Source organism: Peromyscus eremicus, chromosome 20 (genome assembly GCF_949786415.1).
Source record: "Peromyscus eremicus chromosome 20, PerEre_H2_v1, whole genome shotgun sequence".
Classification (NCBI taxonomy): domain Eukaryota; kingdom Metazoa; phylum Chordata; class Mammalia; order Rodentia; family Cricetidae; genus Peromyscus; species Peromyscus eremicus.
Window position 1 is genome coordinate 12,929,316 of NC_081436.1, and position 25,976 is coordinate 12,955,291.

Genomic DNA, 25,976 nt, shown 5'->3' on the forward strand with positions numbered 1-25,976 from the left:
GGCAGAGCCAGGTGAATCTCTGTGAGTTCGAGGCCAGCCTGGGCTACCAAGTGAGTTCCAGGAAAGGCGCAAAGCTACACAGAGAAACCCTGTCTTGAAAAAACAAAAAAAAAAAACAAAAAACAAAAAAAAAACAAAGGCATGCGGTGGGAGCATCATCTTCCTAGGGAGGGTGGTCCTGGAGAAGAGATGATGGAGGCAGTGGCTGGGCTCCCTGCTGGCTTCTGTCAAGGGAGGCTGAGGGGCTGTTCTGACCTCTCTATCCAGCGGGATTCAGTGCTGTGAATCTAGCAAAGGCCTAGCTCAGAATGACTGCAATACTCAGTGACTCCTAAGCTTGACCTTGGAGATCAATGCTCTCACTGATAGAATCTCAAATATCAGTTCTGGGGATGCTGGGGGAGGTCAGGACTGGGTGGCGGGGCAAAGGCAGTCAGAAAACGGAAAAAAACAAACAGCACCCAATTTTCAGATATAAAAAAAAAAAACAACAAAAACTAAGTATTTTTTTTTTCTAAAATTAACTTTACTTAGAAGAAACAAAGCCTTAAATTGTCTTCATTTTCTTTTAAAGTTTTGTATTAATCATAACGATTCAAATACTAGACGGCCTTATTAGAGCACAGTAGCAGGAATGGCCATTACTTGCACAGCTCAGCTTGGTGAGTCCACATGTAGCTGTAACGGCATTGTGTCTCCGCAGGTGATTTCCCTGCTATTCTTCAGTCAGAGAGAGGAATTAGATAATTAACGCTGCCTTTCATCCCTTTCCTTCTGATCACCTCAAATGCGTGTCCCAACAGATTTTAATAAATAATAATGTCTTTAGTTACTTTTTAAATGTTAGGGAATATTATATTCTGTTTAGTAGAAAACTGTCCATGTCCAATCCATGTTGGGACTACAATCAATACTGATGAGTAATATTCTCTCTCTCTCTCTCTCTCTCTCTCTCTCTCTCTCTCTCTCTCTCTCTCTCTCTCTCTCTAGGTAACCTTACTGTCTTTCTTGGTGGAAACAGAAGTCTCCTTCCTAGACTATATTAAAGGAGGGTAAGTCATCTTCTAAAACTTGCACAGCATTTCTTTGTGTGTAGTTTGTTTCCATGACCACAGAAGCAACTGATTGTTCTATATACATATGTATGTACATATAATAGGTATGCATATATAACTAATTTTAGCATGTGTACTGGGGCAGAGTATGCATGTCACACACAGAGCCTGGGTGGATGAACTCAGAGGACACTTTGCAAGAATTGGTCCTTTCCTTTCCCACTGTGGACTCCAGGGAAGGAATTCAAGTTCTTAGGCTTAGCAGCAGGCACATTTACCCACTAAGCCATCATTCTGGGCTCCACTTCTGAATATTTTGATGGCACTTTTATTTCAGACCTTCACAGAAACACAAGCTGCACATGCCATTGCGTTTTGTCTTAGCTGGGGTTTCTATTGCTGTGACAAAACACCATGACCAAAAGCAACTTGTAGGGGACAGAGTTCCCAAAGGAAATTGGGTAGAGACCTTAACCTGGAGGCAGGAGCAGTTACAGAGGCTAGAGAGGGGTGGTGCTTACTGGCTTGCTCTTCATGGCTTGCTCAGCCTGCTTTCTTATAGAACTCAGAATCAGCAGCCCAGCGATGGCACCACCCACCATGGGCTGGGACCTCCCTTATCAATCACTAAGAAAATGTCCTACAAGCCTGCCTATAGCCTGGTATGATGGAGGCACTTTATCATTTGAGGTTCTCTCCTCTCAAATGACTCTAGCTTCTGTCAAGTTGACATAAAACTACCAAGGACAGTTACTTCAATTAAATGAATATAAAACTGTGGTGAACAGCACTGACTACACTTCAACAAGAACACCTTTAAGTTCACTGCATAGAGAAGACACTGCAGGATCACATGGAATATGTTCTTACCATTCATTCTGTATTAATTACATTGCTAGAAACATGTCCTGGTTCGTACTCCTAACATCTGTGCATGAATGTTTGCCAAATTCTAACCCTTACTGAAGAGTGTCCCTTCTTTTAGTTTTGCAAATTTACTAATTAAATAGGTCACTGTCTTTTAAAATTTATTTTTATTTAATTTATTCCTTGAGAATTCCATACATGTATACAATGAAATAAGATTATATCTAATTACAGCCTCCCCCTCCCCCTGAAAACCTCCCCCGCATCCCCTGCTCAACATGTCGCCTCCCTACATCATGCCCTCTTCTTTTTTAAAAAGAAATATAATAACCTCAGAAGTGCAGTTAGTGCTGTATGTATGTGGGGGTCATCACTAGCACATAGACAGCCTACTGGTAGTCACATCCCCGAAGATAAGTGAGTCTCCTTCCCCCAGCACCGATCATCTGTCCTTTTAGTCAGTTCCAGGTCTCTGCAAAAGCCTTTCTTGAGAGGCATTGAAAAAAGAAGGCTTGTAGGACCCTGCATCTTCCTCCCACTCTTCCTCTAGGTCCATTGAAGGGTTGGGGATTTGCACTGAAGACAGCCTTTGAGGGTAGCGTGGAGCGCAAACCTCACAACAACACTTGGCTGCCCTTTGCAGGACCTTCTACCCTGGTCTAAAGCCTTTTCTGCACACATCAGAAGAATTTCTTCTACAGTTAGCCCATGTGGCCTGGCCTTTTATTCACAGGGTGACACTAAAAGCAGTAAAATAAACCAACACTCCAGGCTATGATCAGATTCTAAACCCAGTGAGCTTACTGTTGGCTGAATTATAAACTCCTGTATCCACCTTTACTCTCTATGTCTTATACCATCACCAAAATAATTAAAGAAAAGGAAATACAGAAGAAGATAAAAAGAAGATGTAGCAGGGTTGTATGCAGGGTTTCTAGGATAGTTAAAAAAAAAAATGGGCCAAGGAGATTTAAGCATGCTTTTTAAAATCTCAGAGCAATATAAAACCTGATTATGTACTGACTGACTACTGATGCTTCATGAAGTACAATTTATAATGCAGCCAGAGCATGAAAAGTTAAATGTCAGAGACCGTGTTCCTTACCAATATCACCTGTGGTTGAAGGAAGAGAGAAATACTCTATTTGGTATTTCTCCAGTATTTCGGGGTGAAATGTACTTCAGACTGTATGTTATCTTTGTTCACATTAAAACTCCCAGAAAGTTTGTTTTATAGATACTTGATATTGAAATCTGTATATTCTTAAAGGCAATAAAAGTTAAAAAATATTAAAGTGTAAAATTTTTTTTTTGCTCTCTACCAGAAATCACTGTTCCTGGACTTTTATTCTAATGTTACTTGGAGGATGAAATACTGAGATCAGAAGCATAAACTGCTAATTTTCTTCCTGTCATGATAGAAGGAGTGGGAGAGAGTGGCATTAGAAAGATACTATGTGAATAAATTCTGGGACATAATTTGAATATTTCAGCAGAGTTAAGAGAGGGTTGCTGAGGCTTGCAGCAGTGCATAATTATGGCCATGAGTCTCAACTTAACCGCATGTTTCAAACAGTAGGCCTGCCTGCCTCTTCCCACCAGAACCTGTTTCTGTTTCTAATAAGTAGGAATAAAAATAATGATGCCTGACTCAAAGTAACTGTGGGACTGGATTTTGTATAGTTCTAACCCTCAGTAAATACTAGCCACTGTTTCCTGAAACCTTCAATGGATTTAAAATATCAATATACTTTATCACATTTGCTTTCCATAATATTAGTGGTAGTAATTTTCAGTTCTCAAAGACAGGGAGAGAAAAGATAAATTTATATGAACAAAGTTAGTGAGGTTTATCTTTTAGTTAAGCTCCTCTTAAAAGTAACTACCGCTTTCAGACAGTACTGTTCACCCTACCCACATCTTGATTCTGACCCTAAACCTTGTTAAGATTATAGCTAAATAGATTATAGATAAAAAGATTATAGATAATTCTGTCCCAGTTACAAGTAATAAAAGCCTGTATGGGAGAAGAGAGAAGACAGGGATACCCATGTATCATCAGCTCATTTTAAAGACCAATGTGAATGTCTTGATTTTGCTTATTTGAAAGTCTAGCTAACTATCAGAGAATTTACAAATCAGCCCCATGGTAGTTTTCCTTAAAAACACTTAGAGCTGTTTCAAAAATGCAAAATGTTCACCTGGTTTTATAAAATGTATGGCATTACTTTGAATGTTGCCTCAGGGAGCGTGCTTTGCCAGAGCAGGCAACACTATAAAGTTTTTCTAATCTGATTTCTTGTTTGAATATTCATGATTAGAACTTTTTTTTAAATAGGGTTTCTTGTAGGGGCATCTAAGTGCTTTGTACTCATCAAAGCAATAGAGAGCTAAACACTGCAGCTCTGAATGGAGATAAATCTAATAAAAGCTAGCCTTCTTTCTGTAAACTAACAGGGAATGCTTTCCTGTCTCATCTAAACCAACACATAGAAAAGAGACCTTTACACATATTAAAAGACATCTCAAAACTTGTTTTTGTTAATTCTTGATCCTAAATTTGTTTGTTTGTTTGTTTGTTTGTTTATTGTTTGGGACAGGGTTTCTCTGTGAAGCAGTCCTGACTGTCCTGGAACTCACTCTGTAGAACAGGCTGGCCTCGAACTCACAGAGATCCACCTGCCTCTGCCTCCTAAGTACTAGGATTAAAGGTGTAAGCCACCACCGCCTGACTAAATTCGTATATTTAAAGGGAAAAGTTGGGAGGAGGGTCAAACAAATGATATATGCATGAAAATCCGATATGGAAACCCATTTCTTTGCATGCCAATTTGAAACGAAAGTAAAATACTTGAAGTTAACAAAGTAAATAGGCTTGGAAGTCAAGAGATGTCTAGTCTCTCATTCACCCTCCCTTGTCTTTCTGCCGATAGCATGCTCAGTACTGTCTGTTTCATTCTCGGGGAAATGCTAGAGATGTTTCTTCATAAGAAATAATGCTAATCATGTTTTTTTTCTTTACTAAGAAATTTTCTACTCACTCCACATACTGTCCACAGATCCCTCCTCCTCCCTCTTCCCACCCACCCCCAGCCCTTTTTCCCAAGCCACCCCACATCCCCACATCCCCCAAATCGAGGTCTCCCATGGGGAGTCAGCAGAGCCCAGCACACTAAGCCTAGGCAGGTCCAAGCCCCTTCCCACTGCACCAAGGCTGTGCAAGGCGTCACACCACAGGAACCGGGTTCCAGAAGCCTGCCCATAGACCAGGGACAGACCCCGATCCCCCTACCTGGGTGCCCCCCAAACAGTTAGAGCCAAACAACCATCTTCCATATCCAGAGGGCTTAGTCCAGTCCCATGGGGGCTCCACAGCCACCAGTTCATAGTTCATGGGCTTCCATGGGCCTCCCATCATAAACATTGATGCAAAAATACTCAATAATCATGTGTTTATGTTGGCCAGTTTCTCAGTCATGGTGCATGATAAGAGTGTGAACAGCCGAGCAGAGAAAGGGAGGGGGGATCCAGCAGAGGGCTCTCAAAGCACTGTAAACCTTCTCCTGCTAATTGGGGGGGGGGGGGGTCAATCATCTCTCTAAAGAGGAATTCTCTTTGAAGTATGTGAGCTTCTGTAGAAGGGGTTGTAATCATCTATTTGAAAGAACAGCTGTGGAAAGCATGCTTCTATCTCTAAAGGACTTGCACTCTGGAGAGCAATTAGAAGTTGAGGAGGGAAAACTGAGAGGAAACAAGGGCTAATTCAGGGTGGGTGGAAAAATCTGTCCTTGCTAGTGCTTCTGCGGATGCCACCACACAGACTGTGTGTTGGGAGGTCACAGGGATGTGTTGTTTGGAAGTTCTCCACAGCAGTTCATCCCCTGATGAATGCAGTGGTTCTAATTCGTTGCTCGACCCTGAACACAAGCCAACAAGTACGGAGAGGATTAAAGAAAAACACATCTTAAGGCAGTATAAAGAGAGCTGTCTCTCCTGAGAGGAAAGGGTTAGTTAGCACGAACCTGGAAAAGCCTGGCCTTCTGGGTGGGGGTGGGTGTTCTGCAGCTTGTAGATCTGTTGATTTATCACACACAGGTACTCAGTATTCTGTTTCCTTTAAAGCAGTGGTTCTCCACCTCCCTAATGCTTTAACTCCTTAATACAGTTCTTCATGTTGTGGTGACCCCTCCAACCATAAAATGATTTCATTGCTGCATCATAACTGTAATTTTGCTACTGTTGTGAATCATAATGTAAATATTTGTTATGCATGACATTTGATATTTGACCCATGAAGGGGCCACAACACACAGGTTGAGAACCCTGCTTTTAAGAGCCTGGTACCTATTTATTATATGAGAAAACTGTGCCACGGGGGGTTGGTAGTTTGGGCAAGGATTTGTGTGCACAACCTCTAGCTTGCTATGATTCAGGGATTCAGGCTCTGCTCTGTGATGGACAACCCAATGTTTTTATACTAGGCAAAATTTTCTCTCCATCACCTACTTCATCTTAAATGGGATTTTTTGAGCAGTGCTTATGTTATAGACCAGGGGTTCATTTTTATTTGTTGTTTTGATATTACTTACGGGATTTTTTTTTAAGCTATCAGTTAAAGAGAAGGTGAGGTAATGCCTTGTGAAATTATACTTTGTGGCCCCTGTATTGTGTTTAAAACACTGAACGCTACGATGTAGCCCTGACACTTAAGGCTCCTATCCAACATCATGAAAGAGGGATCAGAAAGACTGTAAGAGCCAGAGGACCAGGAAGTCTACTCTCTCCTACAAATAACTGGGGAGCTATACCAATGATGTCATAACAATATGGCTCCTTAAACAAGACCTGAACAATGATAGTATCAGTAGAGACTCTAACACAGGAGAGGGAAATATCATGGGGTCTCCCCTGCCTATAAAAAGAACTACAAGTATCTAATCACTGCTGAGAGAGGGGGAATTGACAGGTTGTATTTAGGTATTTATACACATATACATGTCACAACAATAATAAAAAGGAGCTATTGATTTGACAGGGAGTGAGAGGAGACATGGGAGGGGTTGGATGGGGGACAGGGAAGGGGGAAATTAATGTAATTACATTTTAATTAAAGCAATTTTAATTTAAAAAACAGTGAGCTCAATCCACAAAGTCCAGAAAAACCAGAACAGCTGTTAGTTTATGAAACTGCATCTTTGTGGGCAGAGAATGACATCATCCCTCACTGACAATTCCCTTTCCATTTGAGGGAGGCAGCACCTAGATTTGTTACAGACCATTTTTGGTGCTGTCTTGGGTTGAGCAGGTTCAGACCCTCATAGCTGGAGTGAAGGAAAGGAAATCTAGCGGGAGAGGTCAAATTTTGAGGGTCAACCTCTAAATCTCTGGTAGGACCAGAAACTTGGTCAGCACAGCACACTCCAGTGTTCACAGAAGTGTGTTAGATTAATCCAGATCCTGAAAACCAGCATCAGTGACAGGGATATTAATGAATGAAATACTTAATAAATTCCTTTCAAGGGTGAGTACAAAGGAGGTACTATGCTCTTATGAGGAGAGTGTCCAGAAGTAAAGTAGCCTTCCCAAGTTACATTCGAATCTGCATGTGTATGAAAACCTGATCCCTATGGGCCAATCATGACTAGCACATGGGAAGCAGGGGTTCTCAATTTTATTTTATGTGTATGAATGAGTGTTCTGCCTGCATGCATGTCTGCACCTCACTTGTATTCCTGGTGCCCACAGCAAACAGAAGAGGGCATGAAGCACTGTTTGAATCAGGCAGTGTTCTGTTTGTCAGTTAATAGTTGATTACTTTAAAGAAAAAGGAAGCACTGAGGCAGAAAAGGCTTCAGGGGTTAGCTCATATTAAAATGGTATCAAGGAGGACTAGTCTGGGTACCAGTGCTCACGGCAATAAATCAGAGGGTCAGAGCAGACAACCAAACTGCAGTGTAAACTAGATTGCATATTAGTTACATCAGGGCAGAAGCATGGTCCTGATAACTCCATGCCTAGAGAGGACTGCTGAAGGTGGGTGGGTCTGGATTCCACCAACTACAGAATGTGAATCTGTATTTAACAAAATTAAACAGGGATGGGAGGCTCCACTTTCAGGATTCCTAATGTTTAGTTTGTGCAACTAGACAGGATTTGAATTGGGGAATAAGTGAAAACAGTCCCGAACATGCCCATATTCCCTCCTGATAGCTAGCTCACAGTAACAACTACAAATATCTGAGAGGCTGGGTCATGTGCATAGCTCTCTTTTCATGGCTGTGCTGATAACCTCTGCCACCCATCATGCTGGAGGATTTTTCAGACATTCTCAGCTTCAGGAAGGTGGCGAAATAAAATAGAGACACTTGTTAAATGCATGCCCCCACAGAGCTACAGCGTGGGCGATGTTAATACGAATGGGCACACTTTGCCAGGCGAGCTTGCTTTGTGTTCCAGAACAGCACCACCAACAAGGTTTCCTGACATTCTGCTTTCTCTTGTCTGTTTCTTAAGCAATTTCTTATATTGTATGTATTTATATGGGATATGTTCTATGCATACAGTACTTCCCTTGTCTCTTTCTGTTACTGAGCTACTGTGACCCCGCCCTCTAAAAATATTGAAATTTGGCCAAGGTCACAAGCAAGTTGCTGAGACTCAAATCCAGTTCTTTCAGACTCAGCCCTACTCTTTCTGTGCTGCTGCCTAATCACCCTGCATTACAGTCCAGTCTGCAACCACGACATATCAGTGGGGTGGGGGTGGTTGTTCTTTTTAGCCCCTCAAAGGGAGTGAGTTATCTGGAATGTTCTTCCAAATGTCGTACTGTATTGCTTCTCTAAAACTTGTACTCGTTTTGATTCATGCTGATCAGAATGAAGCTCCCTGTGAGCCTGGATTCCTAGCCTCAAAACCCAGTTTCTACTCTGAGTAAAATGTTACTGAGTGGCTAATAAAAGGACTCTACATTGACTTTGTTACATATAAATACCAGAAGTTGATTCTTCCTTCGGGAGGGGTGTACATTCCAGTTAATCCCAGGATTGCATGCGGGATTTTTGAGGCTGAATCTGAAAAGGGAATGCTTGTTAGTGGAGTGTGATGGGGCTTGATGATTTAGTTCTAGAGTTGTAGCAGGGTCCTTTGCTGTTGTTCCCTTTGGGGGTGGGGGTCAAGTAGATGCAGAGTCAGGGAGAATGTCAAAACAACAAGCTCAGTTTATTCAGGAAGAGGCAAGCCTTATATACCCTCCACCCCACCCTGGGGGGAGGTCTGATGAATATGCATCTGCTGGTGTGACATGGTGGCCTCTCATTGGTCCAGGTCATCTCCAGATCATGTCTCAGCTGCTGTTGCTAAGACCTTTAGGCAGACCCAGGCTGTCTCTCAGAAAGTATCTTTTTTACTTGGCTGGGCCTCAAGCCTGCTAAGGATGAGTCATCCCACATAGAGTCAGAGACCATTCATATCTAAATCTCATCCTGGCCAGGATGGACATCAAGGTAGGCACCACTGTCATCATCGACATCATTGGTATTGGAAAGTTTCAGACTTTGTTCAGTTTGTCAAGGGTATCTTTTTTTTTTTTTTTACATGAAATAGTTTAACTCTTTAAAGTATGTTAAGCGTGTCCTTAAAGTAGACACTTACTTTCCTTTAATGAAGTGCTGTTTAAATAATAACACAAGAAAGGGAAATTCACAGTGGGCTTACACTGTCACTGCAATAATGGCCCTGCCACTTACTATGGCTTTTGTCTTTGGAAAGAGAGGAAGGGTATCATAAATACAAATAGTCATGAGTGTCCCCAGAGTGAAATGCAAGTGCTTAGTTTGTAATAGAGCAAAAGAATTGCAGGAGGAGCAAGGAAGGAAGGAAGGAGGGAGGAAGGAAGGAAGGAAGGAGAGAGAGAGGGAGGAAGGAAGGAGGGAAGGAAGGAAGGAAAGAAGGAAGGGAAGGGAGGGAGGGAGGAAGGAAGGAAGGAAGAGAAGAGAGGGAGGGAGGGAGTAAGGGAAGGAAAGAAAATAGCTAACTCATTTAAAAGAGAAACTAAGCAAGTAAAGCGAATTTATGTATTGACTAACTGCTGAAAATTAGAATATATATACTCCTATCTTATCACTATATCTATCAGTAACAGGTAAATAGGCGGAGGTTACCATTCCAACCTGATGCAGACTGTCACTTGAACTATTTCAGTTCTCAAAAACAGAGAGGAGGGTCCTATCTTCAGGACTTTTGAAAGGTAGTTTAAGGGCTGATGTTGTAGAGGCGTGTGACTGTCCCACTGGTAGTGTCAAAGGCAGCGGTTAACCACGAGTGCTGGACTTGAACTCACAGCTGCTTGTGTAGACTCTTCCCTCAGCCACTTGCATGGTTCCTGAGCTCAAAACTGAGCTAATCTTGTTCAAATGACTGTTTGTTTTACAGTATCATGACAGCAAAGACATTCTAAACACACTCTTACCTAGTAAATCTGCCTATTTAAGGCTGTCTACTAGATGTTATATTTGTTCAAATGTAACACTTAAGGAAATTTGTGACACTGAAAATGCAATGAGAATGGACAATAACCTCCTGGGTGTGCGGCTGCTTACTTGGTGATCCCTTTTTCTTGTGCTCTAGAACTCAGATCAACTTCACAGTGGCCATTGACTTCACAGCATCAAATGGTGAGTGCTACCACTGTTCCCCAGTAAGAACTGCTGCCAATGAAGTGACAAATTTGCCTTTTCATCAAAAGTCCTAAAATTTTGTCTTTATTTTAACATTACACAACAGTTTAGATATACAAAAATGTAGAACTATAACAAAAATCTATGACAGATTAACCACACACCGAAACATTTTACTATTTCATATTTCTTTCCAAGGATTACTGATTTTAGATGTAGTTAAGTCCGTTGTGTATCTAAGCCATTTCTGAAGTGTGTCTAATCAGAGACCCCATTCTTCAAGTACCTCTGTGTGAATGTACTCCTGAAAATGGGATTCCATCATAATTTTACTCACTTATTAACATCATGACACCTAATTCATTAGATAGGATTGATGTGTGATGTTTTTGTATGGATATTAATGATTCATGTAAAATTATTTTAAGGAGAAAAAATAATGGAAATTTAATCTTATTGTGAGCCAAGTTTATTTGGAATGGAATGACCATTTGAATTTGTTATATTATATCCTAAGAACATGAGCCTTGCTTTATCTTTTTCAGTTTTATTCTGTTTATTGCTATTTATGCATGTGTATGGTGTGCATGTATGAGTGTGAGCAGGCATGCATCATAGCTCATGTATGGAGGTCAGTTGACAATTTCCAGAGGTCAGTTCTGTCATTCTGCTGTGGATTCTGGGCTTATGCACTAAGTACTTCTAACCACTGAGTCATTCTTCAAACCGTTGATATTTACTTTTGCCCAAAATTGCCACGAGTTTATATTTACCCACAGGTAATTCCCAAACTGCAATAACTCCCAAACTTCTTAGAAAGAATCAGCTTTGCAAGGCAAGAGGGCAGAACAGCCTCATTAGAAGCCATGCCCAGAACTTTTCATTTAATCTTCCTCCTGAACTTGTGGTACTGTGTGATACTCTCTCCTGATATCAAACAGCTGCAGCAGCAGCAAGCCACAGCTCCCAAGTTATACAATAACAAGGAAAACTGAGGCTGCTCCATGGGTTCTGGAGTTGCTGAGATCTGTTACAAAGTTAGGAGCGTGAAGTGCACTTTTGATTGACAGTACTTTCCACCTTCCCTGTGTTTACGAGGACGATGCCTGTCTTAGGGTTACTGTTGCTGTGACCAAACACCATGACCAAGGCAAACTGGAGAGGAAAAGGTTTATTTAGCTTACACTTCCACATCACAGTTCATCATCAAAGAAAGTTAGGACAGGAATTCAAGCAGGGCAGGAAGCTGGAGGCAGGAGCTGATGCGGAGGCCATGGAAGAGTGCTGCTTACTGACTTTCTCTTTGTGGCTTGCTCAGCCTCCTTTCTTATAGAACCCTGAACAATCAGCCCAGGGATGGCACCACCCACAATTTGTTGAGGCCTCCCACATCAATCACTAATTAATAAAATGCCCTATAGATTTGCCTATAACCTTATCTTATGGAGGCATTTTCTCAATTGTGGCTCCCTGTTTTCAGATGGCTGTAACTTGTGTCAAGATGACATAAAACAAGCCAGCACAATACCCCAGTGCATGTTGAGAGCCTCTGCAGATTTTTCTGTCCTATTACTCATTGTGTCTACAACTCTCATATTATCTCTTTGCATTTCTCTTGCACTGACCCACATTCCACAAATCACAGTCCAAAAAGCGCTTAAATCCAAACTTCTTCTTGTACAGTTGAGCAAACCTAGTTCTATAAAACTTTTTACTAATAAGATATGTTGGCTTATTCCTAGAAGAGCTAGAAGTACAGTTAATGAGACCCAATTCTACCAGCTCACTTTTTTCTGTGGGTTAAAGTATATGTGTTAGCATTATGCCTTCAGACAGTAATCTTGATTCATATCTATCAAATATGGCTCATAATAAGTAACTCAGCTTATATCCAACTAGTTGAAATAACTATTCATTGTTCTATTGATGAATTTTAGGCCAACTAAGAGAATTAATTGTCTATTCAGTAGAAAACCAGAAGCAACTGAAACTCATTTAAGATACTGACAATCTGAACAATGTGTAACAAGAAACTGAATTAGCAATGAAGACAACTACCATCAAAGTTTATCTACTGGACCTTTGTTCTAGGAGACTTCATTGATGAAGTCTACCAAATATTTAAATTGCCAGCCTTTCACAAACTGTCCCAAATAACAAAGAGAAAAGAGCATCTCCTGGTTCTTTCTGTGAGGCCGTTAATACTTTGATGCAAAAATGAGACCAAAACATCACACGAAAAAACTTAGAAGTCACCTTTCATGTACATGTATATATAAAAATATTCAGTAAACTATTCAAAACCAATAGCATATAATGGCATATCATCTGCTCATTTGTTTTCTAATTTTCTGCTATTTATATGACTGTTATATTACTTGATTTTTGAATATTAAAATTTTGAAAATGAATAATATCCCACATGATGCTGAGAGATCATGTGGCAAAGTTCTACATGTATTTGTGCTGTACACTTTCAAACCTTGTAGAGGGAAACTATAAAAAAAAAAACCCTACTCAGCATTATGCTTAAGAATGAAAGGCTGGATGACTTCTGAGATGGGAAACAAGAGTGCTTCGACATTTCAGGTCAACATTGTACTAGGTGTTGTTGCCATGGAAGTTAGAGAAAAAATTAAATATTGATATTGTAAATAAATAAGAGTGAAATGAAACTACTTTTGAAGATATCCTGTAGGATGCAAAATCCTGAGAAATCTACTAAAAATTACTACATTTAATCATGAGTTGTCAAGACTACAGGAAGGAAGATAAATACATACATAAATTCTTTTCTATATTTTTGCAAGGAAAAGTATTCATAATGAAAATAAGATAATTGCATCTATAATAATACTTTTTAAAAATGAAAAAATTGGGAATGCATTTAACACAAAATATATAAATTTTACAAACTGAAGACTATTCTGAGAAGAATGTCAAGAGAAATTACATAATAAAATTTAAAAGTTTTGTTTTGGATTATAAGAGCAAACATTGTTAAGATAGCCATCTTCCTCCAAGTGATTGACAGAGTTGATACAATATCAAAATCTGAAAGGTTTTATTTTAGAAAAGGAAAAATTCATGTATAAATTTAGGTGGTATTGCAAAGGATCAAGAAATGCGAAAGCAAATGAGAAAGAAAGGTACCAAACACAATTTGATGGGGGAAAATGTTCTTTTTGGTAAGAGTGCTGGGTCAAGTTGTTAGCCACATGCAAAAGGATAAAATTAAGACTCTTAAGACATGTACAAAACTCCACTAAAACAGAAATGCTTCAAATGTTAAACTGTAAAATGTTCAGAAAAAAAAAAAACCAATAACAACAGAATAAACTTTGATGGCTGTGGATGTGGCACCTGATCTATATATGTGATATCAAGGGCATGGGCAATGAAAAAAAATGAAGTGAATGCTATCAAAATTATATTTCATGTTTCAAATGAAACTATCAAAACAGAAGACAAGTCCTAAATGTAGCAAATATGTCCAAAGCCTACAGGCTATAAGACACTTGTGTCTAGGATACAAAAAGAACTCTAACTACTCTGTGAAAAAATATTCAAAATTTAAAAATAGGCAAATGGATACAGGAAGATGGCTCAATAATGAAAATGCTTACTCCAAGCTTGATGACTTCAGTTCAATCTTCAGGACCTTCATGATAGAAGGAGAGAAGCAACTCTCGTATGTTGTTCTCCAACCACTCCCTCCCTCCCCACACACTATGGCACATGCAAGCTCACACACACACACACACACACACACACACACAAATAAATAAATAAATAAATTTTTTCAATGAAATAAATTAAAAGAGTAGGCAAATGATCCGAACAGAATCTTTTTCGAAATAAAATATGTAGATATAAAATAATAATAATGTATTCTTGATGTACTTAAGACTACAGGAAACATAAACCAGAACTATGGACAGATACCATCCCACATCCATGAACATGACTAGATAGAACCAGTCTGATGACTAGAGAAATTCAAACCTTCATAATACTGTGGATGTTGATGGTGTAGCTGCTTTTGCAAGCATTTTGGCAGTTACTCAAATTGTAGTATTCAGAGTCACCATATAAACCAGCAATTTCTCTATTAAGGTATATGTCCAAGAGAAATGAAAACACGTAGAAAGAAAATTTGTATGTGAATATTCTTAGACGCATAGTAGCCAAAAGTCAAATGTTTCAGAAAGAACTTGTTGAAAGGGTTGTAAGATATGAAGTCAGATGTTCAGTCTGTGATAATTCCTTGTTATTATAACCATTGCTGCTACTAGTTAAGTTCAATGTCATGGAGCAACTACCATTTCAATCTTCGTTGGCATTGTTGAAGGCAAAAGGGAGATTCAGATAATGTCACAGACTCAAGGAGTGGGAGTTGATTTTTTTAATTGCCAGTTTTATGGAACAGAACAGAAGAAACACAGGGCAGGGGAAAAAAGACAAGAAGAGCCAAAAGAAACAAGAAATGGTGTTTGCTGTGTCTGAGACATAAACTAAAGGAAGAGAGTGAATTCAGTACAAGGTGACAGTTTGAGAGGTATAGAAGAGAAAGTACCGTTGGTGTAGAGTGAAGATCCAGGTCTAGACAAAGACCCTGGGTAGGGAGAGGCAGAACATGATAATTTTGAATCTTTGAAACTGAAATAAACAAAAACTACCTTACTAATACAAATCTGTGGCCTGACTATGTGTGTTTTAATACATTTTCTGTCCTTAGGAAACCCTGCCCAGCCGACTTCTCTCCACTACATGAACCCTTACCAACTGAACGCCTACGGCATGGCACTGAAGGCTGTGGGAGAAATCGTTCAAGATTATGACAGTGATAAGATGTTCCCAGCCCTTGGCTTTGGTGCAAAGCTGCCTCCAGATGGAAGGGTATCTCACGAGTTTGCTTTGGTAATGACACATTAAAATTATTAGACAGTTTGAAAACAAGTAATATGCCAGATACTTCACTGTTGGTTTTTCTGTGTCTACTGTACTTGTTTATGTAGCAAGTCTTGGTGACTATCACTCATTTCAGTTTCATAATAGTTCACTTTTTATATGAAGGAGAAGGAACTTCATATAAAAAACAGACTATCAGTAAATCTGCCTAGAGAACCTCCATTTATACACAATGGGTCTATTCTGGGTACCCACTATTGCATAATAAATATTCCTATAATAAATAAATTAAACTCATAGTCATAAAGGAAATCACAAATATAACTGGATAAGCATATTTGTTTGTTTTAAATATCAGGCCTCGGCTCCGATGTTTTAATAGTTAAAGAATAATTTGACTAAGGTGATATTTCAGAGCCTCCCTTCTAGACACTGCTCCAGTTCCTCAGGTAGGGCGTGCATCATGTGTTTTGTGTAACATGGACACTATGATCATTCCCTGGCCTGCGCTCATTATCTGATGCCTGAGAAGAGATGGCTGAAGTAGGCAAAGCTTCCTCTTACACACAGGTTATCGTTGACTCGACCTAGTATGGTAGACTCCTGGTGTTCATATTCCCCACCCATAGCCAGTTTTCCTGGGTATTCTGAAGTCTGAGATGGAAACTCCAGATCCATTAGATCACAGGCTTCGAAGTTCTAAAATGCAACATTATTTTTACTAAGTGAGTTTACTATGGTCAGCACAGGTTTCAAGGTAGAGGAATTCATTTCGACTTCTCTGTGTAAAGGCCATCAAGAAATGTGCAGCTGTCTTTAGCTGACCATCTTTCATTATGCCTGCTAAAAGGAATGATTTGTTACACTAAATAAAATTATTAATTTACTTTGAAAATGTCCCCTCTCCTTTTATGTGCTGTTACTCATCCCCCCCATTCATGCCTTCTCTGCTTTTCCCTCTTTACATTTATTCCACATAATCAAACCAATGTTGTCATATAATGTTAGGGATGGATATAAAAAAAGATTGCACCTAAATCAGATCCTTGAACATCCATTTTTTTTCATGTAGAGATTGCTATGATCTGAATGTATCTTGTCTAAAGTTCTGGTGTTGCCAGGACTAGCAGAAATAAAAGGTAGACCTACCAAGAGGTGACTAGATGTTGGTGACATGGCTCAGTGGGCCACATGCATGCTGTGCAAGCATGAGGATCAGATTTCAGATCTCCACCATCCACACAGAAAGCTGGGTATGAGGGTATGTGCCCATGACATCAGTGTTGGGAAGGCAAAGAGATGAGGATCCCTGAGGCTTGGTGGCAGGTCTGGCTGAATTAGTGAGCTCTAGCTCTGAGGGAGGAGGGATCTTGTTCAAACAGTAAGTTAGAAAGTAACTGAGGAAAACCCCTGCTGCCAACCTTTGGGCTTCACACACAGCACACGTGTGCACGCACACACACACACGCACACACACAAGGTGATTATGTCAGGACGAAGACATAGGAATAAAACCTTTTTTAGCAGAGGAGCCACACAGCAGTTGCTCTCTCATCTAAGGAGCCAGCAGCCCTCCAGCCTGGAGCGAGCATCGGTCCCGCTATTCGATCTTAGGCTTCCTCATCTCCAGAGCATTGAAACGTCATTTCTGTGGATGACAAGTGACACACCCAAGCGTGCTCTTGTGCAGCGTTGAGCCTAGAGATCATGTCTCTGTGACCAGTGATGAATCGTCTCCCAGCTGATGATAGAAACTGTTACGCCAGTGGTGGTGCTGCCTTTGCCCTAGCTGCTTTTTCACAGCTCCAGTTTCCTTGGGTAGGAAGACAGACCAAGACTGAGGGAACATTATTAGAATCAAAACTCATTTATATTCATTATTTTATATAATGACCAAAAAATCCATGAGTGGTAGATACACCATGACAGACACACTCACTGTACTACTTATACTTGGTGTGGTGAGACTATCTCCAGGAGCTATATGACAGTTCAGAGTCCAAAAGACAGGGTCAAACCCCAATCTTCCTTTTTCTTAACACCTCTGCTCTTAACCATTATTAAACTATGGCTCACAAGAGCATCCCATTTGTCTCTGTAAGTATGTGCTTTCTCAACACACACACATGCACACATACATACATGCAGGTGCGTGTATGCACACACATACATACATGTGCAATACACATATGTACATGTACACATACATGCATATGCAATACACATGAACATGTGCATATACTTGCATGCACATATATACTTGTGTACATGTATAGAAGCACACATGTGCACATGCATGTTCATATATACATGCACATGCAAACACCCATACATGCACACACCCATATATGCATGCACACATATGCCATACACACATGTACACATATGTGTACATGCACACCCATGTACACACACGTATATGTATCACACACCGACGCTTTTATATGAATAGATTGTGTCTTTCCCGCATATTTTCATGAGTATTTGTGCATTGCTATTTCTGTATTCAGTTTTGCTTCTCCATTCCATCACCCACACAGTCTTAGGAAAGGATGCTGTGGGGAGGGGATCATTGTTTTCTTTATGAAATCATTTACACACATCATACTCCTAAGTCATGTAAAAGGAAGTATCTGTTGGGAATTCCGTGCATCTCAGAGAACTAAAACCTTCCAGAAACTTAAAAAGCCATGAAAATCCCTTGTGTGAGCCTCCGGGGAGCCTGGATCTGTTTTAAAGCCCCCAGAGGGAACGATAATGTTCACCCCAATGAGGTCAGTAATTTCTCTCTGCATAGTTCTCATAGTTTGTACATAGATTTTGCCTTTCTATCTCCCTTTCTGCTTTTTCTTTATCCTCATTCACTCCTGTTGTCAAATTTATTAAACTGCCCACTGACTAGAATGAAGGGTTTACTATTTGACCTGTAGGTCCTTCTTAAAATCCAATTCAGAACTGCTAAGAGTACTGTCATGGCCTGTGAAATCTATGGAAACTAGCCCTGTGCACTGTTAAAGAAACAGGATTACATTGGTTCTGATGGTAATAAACCAAATTTAGTTTGGTGCCTAATGGTTATTTTCCATTTTCAGAGTGCTTTTGTTTTCCTGACTATGATGAGTACTAGCTACTAGGTCTCCTCTGAGATAACATTGGCACACATCCAATGCCATTCTAATTGGTTTTAAAAGACAAAACTTGCTTTCCTGAATAATTTGTTGAAGGAATTAGTTCTAAAATCTTATTATAACCCATTGCAACTTTGTCATTCAAGGGGAAGTCTAATTTTGGTAACTGGAAAATGTTTTAAATAATCTGACTAATACAAAGCATATATTCTTAAAGAGATAAGACTTTGCATTACAAAGCATTCTTATCATCCCTGACTGTGAGGAAATCTTAGCACTACTTAGGGCAGGAGGACTAATTGAGAAATCAGCCTTTCAGCAGCCCACAGTGATAAGCAGAGCACACAGTGCCTGTCTTTCCACTGCCAAAAGAGGGAAAATGGTGACCTTGTAATTTCATTTCCAGAGGAGGAGAAAGAGTTCCATAGACATGCAAGCCCCCAGTGAAAACGTTAACATGCTGATCAGAAAAGTAGCTTATGACTATCCTAGTTTGTAACTGTTCCCTTAAGGCCGATATATAATATTGTTTTTCTGTGCCTAAAATCAGTAATGAGTTTTAATTTTAATTAGCTTACACCTTTCAAGGGAAAAGAGCATCATAAAATCTTATTCAAAAAGAAGACGAAATAGGTCAGCTCTGAGCTGGAGAAACAGCAGAGTTAGAAAAGTGTTTGCTGTGAATGCTCAAAGACCTGAGTTCAAATCCCTAGGTCCCATGTAAAAACACTAATAGAAGGCTGGGCCTTGTGGTGCCCCCATAACCCCAGCACTGTGCAAGTGGAGACAGAAGGATTCCTCAGACATTGTAGCCAACCAGGCTAGCAAAAATGGTCATCTGCAGGTTCATCAAAAGACCTTGTCTCAAAAAATAAGGTGAATTGCTACTGTAGAAGACAACCAAGGCTATTTGGCCTCACACACATACACACACATACATACACACACACATACACACACACACATATACACACACACACACACATACACATACATACATACATACACACACACACACACACACACACACACACGTGCACACACATGCACAATCTAGGCAACCTCCAATTAATACCAAAACTAACATTTTTGTGTTAAATGTTAGACTTCTAGATTTTTAGAAACATTGTATTCCATTTCATAATAGAAAGAGGTTTTTTTATTTTCTTAATACAACATTTTCATTTGCTCTTTGATGTTTACATACATATATACAATATATTTTTATCATATCTACACCCACTCCCCTCTCCAGCTGCCCCCACATCAATATTCCCTTCTCAACACTGAAGAAAACTGTCTGTCCGTCCCTCAGCAGCCACCAACTACCAACTGGCTTGATCAGCTTAATTTCTCCATGTCCAATGACCCATGTGTGTGGTATTTTCAGCAATAGAGTCTTACCATCAAGTTCTATTGGGCAACCAAAAGTAAGGAAAACTGCCTGTATTGTTTGGGGATCTCTGGGACTCCTCTGGCCAACAACTCTATGGGAGGTATCCACATCTGGAACTGGGCTTTTGTTTGTTTGATAACTTATGGCTTGTGGGAGGAACAATATCCCCATGAGTAAGGTAACTCCATTTATACTTCTACCTATCTATCTATCTATCTATCTATCTATCTATCTATCTATCTATCTATCATCAACAACAAACCAACCAACCAATCATCATTTTCCCTGTATTTTATCTATCCTCAATTTCTCTATTATATCTATCTGTCATCTATCTGTCTGTCTGTCTGTCTGTCTGCCTGTCTATCTATCTATCTATCTATCTATTTATCTCTGTATATATATATATATATATATATATATATATATATATATATAGAAGCTTATAAAATAGGTTTCCATATGGCTTTATCAAACAACATTAATATTAATTATCTTTCCTCCCACCCCTCTGGCCCTGCTCTCCTACACCCCTCCACCTTTCAACCATCCTCCTTCCATTATTCCCATTTCCCACTTCATACCGCTTGTGTTTTGTCCTTACTTCCTTAAGATTAGCCTGCACCAATGGCACCTTTCTTTCTACATATTTCTGGCTTTTATAGACACTCCAAGCTAAGTACTTACAATTACCTGGCAGGGGAGATACCATGATCACAAAGGTCGTTTTTCCCAGGGCCAGGCTTATCCATTGCATTCCTGATGTGTGCTGATCCTTGTGATTTCCACAAGCGTGAGATACTCAACTGCACAATTGGTGGTAGTAGGGGACTGTGTTTGTGCTTTCCTTTATATGAGACACACAAAATTCTAAAGACCCAAAGCCAGCGTCTCCATATTGGAGAGAACTGGCAGCATTTCTTTTTCTGGGTGTCATTTTCTGTTTGGGTTTTTTTTGTTCATTTGTTTGTTTTTGGTTTCTGTATTAGTTACTCTTCTGTTCCTGTGATAAGACACCATGACCAAGGCACCTTGGAAAAGGAAAGGCTTACTGGGGGCTTGCCTTTCCAGAGGGCTAGGAGCCCGTCACTATCATGATGGGGAAGCATGACAGTAGGCAGCTCACATCTTAAATTATAAACAGGAAGCCGAGACAGAAAACTGGGAATAGCATTGTTTATAATCCTCAAAGCCTACCACAAGTGTCAGACTTCCATCAGCAAGGCCACACCTCCTAAGCCTACCCAAACAATGCCATGAACTGAGGACCAAGAATTCAAATACCTGAGTCTATGGGTGACATTTTCATTCAAACCATCACAGTTTAAAAGTGTTGTATGGGGGTTAATTAATTAAAATATTTGAAAAAAATATAATACTGAAAGGGAAGAGTTCAGTATAAATCCCTTGTTTATAAATAACAAGATTGAAAGCGTTGATCCTTCTGGCTTAGTTTCTAAAATCCCCAGTTTTTCAAAACATTGGCTGTGTCCTAAGTGGAGACATGAAGGGATGAAGGGGTCAAGTGCTAAGGCCAGACTTCCTAGAGTCATAGTTTACATCTGTCTTGCGTTGTGTGACCTTGGATGAGCTAACAACTCAGTATTTTCATTTCTTTATGTGGCAAGTACAACAGCGTTCTTCTGACCATTTTAGCTATTAACATTTAGATACGTTGACTATTCAGTACAAAACTTACTACATAGAATTCAACAAACCTCAGCTGTAAATGATCAGTTATGGTGATTGTTTGGGGATAAACATGTACTCTAGAGTTATTGCTGTTTAAATGTAGTTATAGTTATTATGTCTTTAAATATACCTACAGTTTTTGTATGCCCTACTTCCAGAGGAGAAGCCTAATTGTCCTTACCCTGAGAAGGTGGCTCTTTGTGGCCCAGTCTTAGCAGATAGGGTAGAGGAGAAACAATGGTGATCAGCTACTGAAAGTCTCACATGAAACTGTTGGGCTCTGTCCTCTCTGATTACTCATTCTGGGGAAGCTAGCCGAGATGCCATTAGAAACAAACCTATGACACATCCATTTGGCTTCTTCCTCTAGCCCGTGTCAGGCTTTCAGATGACTGTAACTCACTTCAGCATCTTAAGATGTCAGAGCCTCACGAGCTGGCCCGCTGCAGACCAGCCCACCTTAGCTGTTCTGGAATTCCCCCACATACAGGAGACAATGTAGAGTACTGTTTGATGCCAAGATACAAAGTGGTAAAACATTAGGGATGATTAGATGGACAAGAAATCAACAACTAACATTGTCTCACTTGAATAACATAAAATCTGGACCAGGAGGATTAACCTTGACAGTGCCATGGCATAGGCAGTGTGAGAAAGGAAGGGTGTGGTGTCCATGTGGACACTGTTCCCAGAACAGGGACTTATTACTAATCAACTCCATTCACCCACACTACATGGATATCCTCTTTGATTTTTTTCTCCCCTTTTTCTTGTTTCAATGTTTCTCACTTTATATTCTCCAATTATATTCCTTGTGACCCTTTCTCTAGGCAGAGTCAGACATCCGTGACTTGAAAAGTGTGAACATAGCAAATATTTTGCTTTTTTCCAGTTTTCAAGTAAAACTGAATCGAAAGCATTTACTTTTTTCGGATTGTAATTCATGCTTACTACATATATTAAATTGGGAAAATGTAGAATATGTTCAGGATATGGAGTGAAAAGCACTAAACACCTAACCACCCAGAGATAAACACTACTACTATTAATTTTCTTCTTTCCAGATTTTTAAATAAAATCTCTATGTGTGCACAAATCAATTTGGAATTTAGATACCTGTAGCTGGAGATTTTTTTCTCCAGCTCCCACCGCCAAGTCCCGCCAGTCCCGGAGCCCACTTATAAAATAAACACACAGACTCTTACATTATTTAAACTGCTTGGCCATTAGCTCAGGCCTATCATTGTCTGGCTCTCACTCTTATATTCAGCCCATTTCTATTAATCTTTACTTTGTCACGTGGCTTGTGGCTTACTGGTACTTTACATCTTCTTTGTCTTGGCAGTGGCTCCAGCCAGTCCTCTTTTCTTTTTTTTTCCTCAATTCTCCTCTCTCCTTGTCCCGCCTATACTTCCTGTCTGGTCACTGGCCAATCAGTGCTTTATTTATATAGAGTGATATCCACAGCAGATACCTCTGATTTTAGAATGCTGCTGTGGTTCTCAGATTATTTTAAATTTTTCTCAGATTATTTTAAATTTTTACCCTTTCTTTTTCAAATTGACTATATATATTTATACATATATACATGTATATATATATATATATATATATATAGTCATTATATTATGATCTGTGTAATATCTATTGCAGACCAGTTAATTCATCAGTGTTGGAGGGGTTGCTAATATAAAACCTTAAGTTCAAATTATCTTTATGTATGTCGGTGTGTATTAAATTTTTTTAACTGGTTTTCATGGAGACTAATTTTTTTAAAAAATTTTTGCCCATAATTTTCTACAAGAATGGCAACCCTCAGAATCCCTACTGTGATGGCATTGAAGGGGTCATGGAAGCTTATTATAGAAGTCTGAAATCTGTGCAGCTGTATGGGCCAACCAACTTTGCTCCTGTAATAAACCACGTAGCAAGGTAAGTAGAGAGCGGGAAATTTGCTTATGCTAGTGCAAGCTGATATATTGGATCGTGCTTAAAACTACCCATCACTGCACCATAATTCCATGGTCAAGGTGTTTTCTTCTCATTGCCTCTGAGAGAGGTAGGAAGTAGATGCAGAGTGGTCCCCACCAAGTAATCAACAATACTTTATACAGAGAACTTTAGATCAGTTTCAAGTGAAGAGACATGCATTAGGCTATGTTAGGACCTGTCTTTTTCAACCAAGGAAAGCCTTCTCTTTGAAAAGAATACATGAAAACAAACAAGAGTGATGGCGATCGTAAAATGTTGGAGTCATTCATTTCAAAGTCAGGTCCTGTGGTGGCATAAAAATAATGAGACAATCCCATTAAGACAAGTGCTTTCTTTCTGTGATATATAGGGCACGTTCTTTCAACCTCTCTGAGGTTAATATAAAAGCTAATTTTATAAATTCCCAGAAGTCTGCTGGTATATAGTACACAGGCCTGAGAGGAGAATTTGCTGATGACTCAGACTGCACGTTCTGGAGAAAATGTTAAAACATAAACTCTATTTATACATATTGATGTTTCATTCATACATAAATGGATAAGATATCACTTTACAAATCCCTGGAAAAAAAACTGGCTTCATGTTAGTGGAAAATCCTATAAAACTCTGTCATAGTTTGAAATTGGCTAAGGAGGTCCAGTCCTATACCTTTTTGAATATATAGTTAGAAATAGAAATTAGTCTGCATTCAATATAAAAAAGCAATATAAGACCTTGAGACTTAGAACATTCTGATGTTATACCATTCTCCCTGTTGGATGTGACCAGAAACTCAATGTGTTCTCCTTTACATGACATGGCATGTGGAAGTCTGTAAAACTGTCTTGGCAGTCAGGGCTGACCTCAGGATGACAAAGATTTAAGAGGCCACTTCTCTATGGTGACTCTTGGTTTTGGATTTCTCAAATATGTCCTTCTATAATTTATGCTAGCGTATGAATTCTGAATCTCAACATTATTTATTCATAACAACAAACATGATTTTTGATAGATGACACTTAATTTTGCCTCCTTTTCTCTCTCTTTCTCTATGGTGTGCTGTTCTCTCGGTCCCCAAGACATTCGTTTCACAGTCAGCTATTTGGTCATTATTTATAAGTTGAAAAATCATATTGACTTTGTAAGTTTCCTACAGGAGAAATGTTTTGTTTTAAACCGTTCTAGTTTATTGATGGCTGCCAAGAAAAACAGAATCAAAACCACATTAATGCAAAACAGTTCTACAACTACCATACACATCACTTTTTAATAAGAGACACATAAAAGAAAAACGACAGAACCTATTTTGTATGGATTCATGCCCATTGTTTTAAATATGCTAATCAGTACTTATGAATCAGTTCTGTGTTTGTTGTCCCAGTACTATAAAAGTTAAATTTATATAGAAATTTCCTATATGCTTTTTTATTTCTATTTAAAGCATAGTATTGGACGTGGGGGAGGAGGGCGGGATATAAAGTGTGTGCTGTGCACATATGTAGACCTGAGTTCTAATCTCTAGAACCCAGACTTAGTGACCCATGTCTACAGTCCCAGTGCTGAGGGTGGGATGGAGAGGCAAATAGATGCCCAGAGTTCATTGGCCAGCATCCTAACTAAACCAATGAACTCTAGGCTTAGTGAGAGATCCTGTCTCAAAAACTAAATGTGGAAAAGGATTGAAGATGACACCTGACCTCAGTCCCTGGCCTCCAATTCACTTCCACAGGTGAGCACACACCTTCACACACACACACATATGCCACACACGTGCACAACAAAATGAAATAGATGAATGAAAGTAAAGCATAATGAAATAGTAAATCTGCAGTCCCTATGGATACTCTGTTGCCCTTACTACATCACTCAGCATTTTCTAAATCTCAAATATAGATGTCACTGTTGACTAAAGCTTTCAGATACTTCCAAAAAAGCCACGATCTAATAATTATTTATTATTATACTTCAAATGGGAGAAAGCAGCCAAAGCTAGATTTATATCACTTATCTTTTCTTCCTAGGACATTAAAAAGTTCTATCTGATGACCTTTTAATATAAATATCTCTAAAATAAATGCTTTTCCCATTTTCTTTATTTTAAAATTATATTTAATTTTAGTGCTAATATTGTATTAAGATAGACAGTTTCTGGCTCATTTAAAATCACCAACCCAGAACTTCAATTGTAATATTCCATATGTTTCTTTATCCAAAATGGCAGCATAGTTAACATGTACATATACTCTGTTTATATAATTTCTTGAATATGTCATCTCTCATG

General features: G+C 39.3%; 1 protein-coding gene and 1 non-coding gene across 2 annotated transcripts in view; both read left to right on the forward strand.

The window, feature by feature from the left end:
• The window catches only part of Cpne8 (copine 8), a 186,196-nt gene that overhangs the window by 138,541 nt on the left and 21,679 nt on the right, over positions 1–25,976 (forward strand). Inside the window, exons 14-17 of the mRNA XM_059247993.1 lie at positions 991–1,052; positions 10,548–10,594; positions 15,336–15,517; positions 23,529–23,656. Coding sequence (XP_059103976.1) covers positions 991–1,052; positions 10,548–10,594; positions 15,336–15,517; positions 23,529–23,656 — 419 coding nt within the window. The remainder of the gene's footprint in view (positions 1–990; positions 1,053–10,547; positions 10,595–15,335; positions 15,518–23,528; positions 23,657–25,976) is intronic.
• Positions 20,718–20,884, forward strand: LOC131897255 (U1 spliceosomal RNA). The gene has a single exon (XR_009375616.1). It is a non-coding gene; the product is annotated as a U1 spliceosomal RNA (small nuclear RNA).